The sequence below is a fragment of the Lathamus discolor genome, chromosome 6, assembly GCF_037157495.1.
Source record: "Lathamus discolor isolate bLatDis1 chromosome 6, bLatDis1.hap1, whole genome shotgun sequence".
NCBI lineage: Eukaryota > Metazoa > Chordata > Aves > Psittaciformes > Psittacidae > Lathamus > Lathamus discolor.
The window spans coordinates 85,688,671-85,694,670 of NC_088889.1; the positions used below are offsets into that span (position 1 = coordinate 85,688,671).

Below are 6,000 nucleotides of genomic sequence, written 5' to 3' on the forward strand. Positions count from 1 at the left end.
ATTAAAGGAACAGAGATGTTCAGAAATGCAGAGTTATGATGAGGGCAGGTCAGGCTAGTCTCCTTCACAGCAATTAAGGGCTTCATAGTTTGCTTTAGTGAGTGCTTTACCATTGTAGTGTAGAGCTCCTGAATGTATATGCAAAGTCTATTCATTATTGGCATATTGTTTTCAGCCTGCAGTAGTATTCACTGCTGTTTGCTCTATAAACTGTCAAAGGGGAAAAAAATACAAGAGATGTTGCTTTGTCACAAAAGCAACTCTGGTATGTATCAGGAAGGTTTTTTTCTGTTTATTAACCTGATTGGAATAAAATACATTATTAACAAGCAGGTAATAGTGACCTATTCAAAACCTACTTAGTGGTTAACATCAAGACATTCTAATACACAACCTGTTCTGATGCAATTATAACCTGTAAGAAGCCAACATACATACTTGATACTTGGACACATGTCAGCATGGACATATCCTTGGCCATTGCCAATACTGAGATTTCTGCAATAGGCAGCAGCAGGAGAGGTCAAATCACAGCTCAGGAGCCATATGTGGCATCTCTAAGTGGCTCAAGACCCTCACCATTCATAGCTTGGTGCCAGTTCTCTTCACATTGACCTTAAAAAGCAGATCACATGTCTGCCTGTCATGGGTGCCCAAAGAGAGCTGTTCAGGTCTACCGCTGCAGTAGCATCCTGATCCATGTTAAGAGCCGTAACATTGTTTTGGCTTTGCAGGCAGACAGAACTTTGGACAAAGTTCTTATTAGAGGAAAACCAAGATGTTAGTTGTGGTTCAAGAAGTTTAATACAATATTGGCAAGCAATAATATTAATACAGTATTATGGATTAACATCCCTGCTTGAAGGATGTGTTTTCCTCTCCCTAAGCTAAGCCTCACATCAAGTATGTGTACCGTGCCTGCTTTCCACACCATACTGACCCACGGCTGGAGCAGCAGGGCTCATTTTCACCAGTGAAGCTCTGCTGGCTTAGGACATAGCTACCTTATGGATGACCAGGCTCCCTAAACAGTTGAGATGCCATCGTACTTGAGAGGGATTTCCTTGGCATACCCTAGGAGGGGTTGCTGGAAGGTGGGAAGGTCGGCTTTGTCTTCTGATAAGTCCTCTAGAACTTAAGTATAAAAGCTTCAGAGAGCTTGAAAAGCTTCCAGAGGCATAACAGCCCATTTTCCACTATCAAACACTTTGGGATTTCCACAGTAGGAGCAAATGAGCTCAGTAGATCTGTTGCTTTCTCCGCCCCACCGAGCTTTAAGGGGTTCTGGGCTTCTTCCTGAACCATGGCTTTTGTATTGCCCTGACCTGCAGGCTCAGCAGCAAGCCAGATTGAGAAAGGTCTTTTTTTTTCTCCCTTTATTCCATAGGTAACATGGATCGACATCACTACGAAACCTTTGAGAAGTTTGGAAATGACACATTTATTATCCACTTAGATAATGGAAGAGGGTAAACACCTTTAATAATCTTTTTGGGGGGAGGGGGGAAGAAATTAGTCTTTAAAACAGCCTTTGTCATGTTCTTGCTCTTATCTTTGAATAGGTTTGGAAAATATTCCCATGATGAACTTTCCATATTGGTGCCTTTAAACCAGTGCTGCAGGTACGCCTCACCTCTGGAGTTGTTTCCTATTTTATACAGTTGTTTCCACTAACAGGACCCAAACGTTCAAGTTAATCTTTCATTGCATACCATGGAGAGGCAGAGATGTTATGATCCTGCCCAGGGACCCTGACCCAAGCTGACCCTTAGCATTATCACTAGTAGGTTAAGTGTTTTTTTGAGATCAGGACCTTGCAGGAGCATGGCTGTGAGCTGCTGTGAGAGAGGCTTTAAGACAAAATACATGTCCCATGGAACCCAAATGGCAAAGCTTAGTCCAGCTTGTTCAGGTGCTTCACAGCAGCTTTCCTCAGTGCCCATGGCCAGGATTTTCAGGTAACATTAGAGTTTCAGCTTAGCACAGCTGGGACACAGGGTTTGCTCTGTGTCTATGGGGGCTCTAGGTGTCTCTGCAAGGTGAGCTAGCAGGATCCCCCACTGCTGTCTCCCGTGCCCCAGCTCAGTGCCATGTGTGTTATTGCCAAGATGGACATGTTCATATGCATGCTGCTCTGGATGCAGTTGGTGCTGTACCCAGCCAAAGAACAAGAAGGCTGTCTGTACTTGGCTGTAGAGCCGTACTTCAAAACCTCTCCACCTCAAAGGGCTACTAGAGGTCGCTGACCAGAAGACAGTGCCAGCTGCTCATTAGGACTGTGTCAGTGCCTGGTTCTCATCATTTCAGATCACATAATAAGGTTTTTACACTATTACTGCTATGCTAACTATAAGCCTTTTAGCCCTGTCAAGATCAATAGTGAGGAAAACACTAATTTGCATTTTTTTTCTCTTTTTTTCTCTTAGAATAAGGAAGTCTACCTATCTGCGATTACAGTTGTTAGCCAAGGAGGAATACAAACTCAGTCTCTTGATGAAGGAATCTTTACTAAAAGATAAAATAGCTCCCATTCTCCACCAGCCTCACTTGGAGGCAATGGACAGGCGGCTGCGAATTGTCCTCAAGGCTGTTAGTGACTGTATAGAAAAGGATGGTTATGACAATGTGGTTGAAAATGACTTTAACACTGATGTTAACACTGTTACGACTGAGAGGTAGTGAAATCGCAAGACTACTTTTTTACCAGCCAAGTAAAGAAGATTCAAAGAGGAAAACAAAAATAAATAAGAGTCTTGCAAAAGACTGTGTATGCCATTTTGTGAATTCAGTGAATTCAGAAATGAGATATAATTGTTCCCAAAGTAGGTAAAGCGTAGACTCTGCAAAGGATTAGTTCATTAAGAAAAATAAGTCTAATGTGATGCTTTTCATTAGTTCCTAAAGAGAGATTATGGAAAGATTCAGAAAATACTCAGATCATTGACAGGCAACAGTCTGATAGCAAAACACCTCCTGTCCTTTTTTGTATAGAAAGGAGGCCTTTACTTAATATTTTGTATTTATATATGGTATATCTATGAAACCCCAGACCTACCTACCAAATTTAACTGAGAGGGACGGCATAGTTTTGTGACTCACACTTTATTTGTGGTGACAGTCCACTTAGTATTTTGTGTTAACCCTTTAAGTGCTCTAATCCACTGTATCTTATTTGAATTGAATGCTTTTTATTTTCTCCAGCTACTCAGCATTTAAAGGGTTAAGGCACTATGAACTTTTAAAGGCAAAAAAATAATAATTATAATAATAATAATAATTATAATTATAATAAATACAGTGGTTACCAGAAGGGAATTTAACTAATTGTGCATTGACAGGAATACTTGAATGTTGGTTTTACAAAGTGATGTAAAATGACAAGTTGTACTATTTGTCCATAAGGAGGTGGCAGCTTTTATCTTTCTAGACTATCATAGCTAAGCTGCTACTTTTCAACTTTGCTTTTGATAGTTTTGTGTAAATATATACATATATGAGTAAAAAGCTGCTTTCAGCAGCTCTAGGCTTACTTTTGCAGCATTTTTGTGGAATTGTTTGCAACGTGGTAAAAGTGCAATAAAGATATGGCAAAATGTGTAGCCATTGTGTCTAAATGGATTAATTTTTCACTGGAAATCTTGTTCAGAGCAAGGCTATGCACACCAGCCACATATTCCAGAAGCAGTTGTTTAAATTGTCATCCCCTTTTGTAGCAATAGCAAATGGAGCTAAAGTGATATTGGTGATCAATGTACATTACAACTCCGATAAGGACTAATGTGTTGAAAATGGCTAAGCTTCCTTACGAAAGCGTTGTTTTGACTATCATTTCAGCATCCCTTCCTCTTGCAGTTATAGCTGTAGAAACAAGCTGTAGAGCAACACCTTGAAAAGATTATGGCTTGACATGCTGCCCAGAGGATTTAGGTACATCACTGCCTCTGACTTGGGTAGAAAATCCCTTGTGCTACCTAGAAAATCTCAGCCTAAATTATCTAGAAACATGGCATTCTTAACCAGATAGTTTTGAATTATGTTCAGCAGAGTTTATGTAATACGTGTGGAGACTTTCAGCCCAAAAGCAAGCTATAAATTGAACAAGTGGCTGCATTTGACTTGTGAAAACATGGTGTGGTACAGAAGGAATCCCTCATCGATCTTTTGGGTGAGGAGAGAATTTATTATGACAATATTCGTTACAACTATAATTCAAAACTGTAATTTGTTTCACCTTATGTCTTCTCAGGGATTTATAAACATATACTTTAAAAGCTTGTAGCCAGATAGACTAAAACGTAGGCATTTCAGCATATTAAAATTATGAATGAGAGAACAAGCTGCTCTATCATCTCATTTACTTCTTGGGTTGATATCACTAAAATAATACATCTTTTAGTATTTTACTGCCCATTTCAAATTCCTATGACTCACATACGTAGCATACAAAGACAACAGAATGTCTCAGGTTATACAACTGTCCATGAATTTGGAAAATTTCTGTTATCTCATGGCTTTTTTTTACTTTCCAAGGCCCACCTGTTGTAGTAATGATGTTCTCTGTAATGCAGCACTTGCACTGCAGCTCTCTCTTTCCATTAGCCAAAAAACCCCAAACCACAGGATTGTAAAAAGGTGACATGGGTGACATTATCCTTGCTTTATCCTCAATGCCTGGCAGTGGTTTTCCTGCAGGTGCAGCTTTCTCTTGCTTTGAAGTTGTGCCAGGACAGCAGACAAGGGCTATAGAGTCACCTTCCCAGTGCAGCTCTGCTTTCTCCTTCTGGGGTCAGGTCAGATGCAGGCTCTGGGTCTGCAAACGAGGTTTTCTTGTGGAAAGCAGCACTTGGCAGCCTTTTAGCTCAGAGAGGAGCAGATACAGACAATGGCAGCAGGTACAATTTGAGGGTGCCTTTGACAGGAGCAGCTTGTTCTTGGGGGTCTTTGTAGGGAGGGCACAGCAGGTTTGCCATGCAGAGGTCATGCACTTCAGCATGCACGTGTGGCAGCAGGTTACTGCAGTGCAAGACGACGGCTCTGAAAGGGCTGTCACTGTGCATTAGGGCAGTAATCCATGAGGTAAGGAGGATTAGCATGATGTGGTGTAACATCTCTTTAGGAGTCCTACATATTTACCAGACAAAAAGATTTGCTCTAAGAATATAAATAAATGTCAGAATCCAATTGGTTTGTCTCCAGATCTTGACAAATGGGTGTACCAACAGCACCTAGACAATAATGTACCAAGAAATCTGCAGTAGTCTATCAGGGCATAATATGTTCAGCACAATAAATATAGTATGCGCAATAAATAACAGATAAAAATAGATAATATACTTCTAAAAGCACCTAATTCCAACCATATCTGACAGCCTAGTGTAGCTTACTGTATTCTCCTGAGTAATTCAGATGAAAGCCTCATTTTGTTTTGCTGTTTTTCTGTTCTTTAAGCATCAAAGAAAATTCATACAAATTAAAGGAAAAAAGCTCTCATTGCTTTAATCAGATAGCCTTGTTGTGATCAGCGGTACTGGGCAGAGCCTGTAATGTATATACAAACAAGAAGCCTGAAGGAGATTGCAATGTAAGCAGCAGCAAGAATCATTGCGCAGGAGGAAGGAACCTGGGATTTCAGCCTGACTGTTGCCTTTGGGTGCTGAACTGAAAATGAACTTACGTGGCTGTCAAAGGGAGGAGTATCCAAAGGCCTTTCTTGTTCCTGCTAGTGGGTCTGTACATGGTACCTGTAGGTCTGAGGGGGAATGTCCTGCTCCCTTCCATTGCAATGGCATTGTCCCCTTAACACACCCAAACTCCACCTGAAGACTGTCCTTATTATGTTCAAGGCTTTTGTGGCCCTGGCCATAGGGTGATGAGTTTTGAGCTGGTCATACAATAAAGCCTTGATAATTTGCATCCAGATGGAGCAAACTTTGTCCTACTAGTGAATGTATGACCACAAAATTAGTTTCTGAGGTATTATTCCAGATAACAGTTCTTTCT

At 40.7% G+C, this 6,000-nt stretch overlaps 1 protein-coding gene across 2 annotated transcripts in view; it reads left to right on the forward strand.

The window, feature by feature from the left end:
* FAM20C (FAM20C golgi associated secretory pathway kinase) overlaps window positions 1-3,599 on the forward strand; it is a 59,993-nt gene extending 56,394 nt beyond the window's left edge. For both annotated transcript variants that reach the window (XM_065684407.1, XM_065684408.1), the window contains 3 exons: window positions 1,388-1,469; window positions 1,563-1,622; window positions 2,427-3,599. In XM_065684407.1, coding sequence (XP_065540479.1) covers window positions 1,388-1,469; window positions 1,563-1,622; window positions 2,427-2,679 — 395 coding nt within the window. In that variant the 3' untranslated portion in view covers window positions 2,680-3,599. The remainder of the gene's footprint in view (window positions 1-1,387; window positions 1,470-1,562; window positions 1,623-2,426) is intronic.
* Window positions 3,600-6,000: the final 2,401 nt, after the last annotated feature.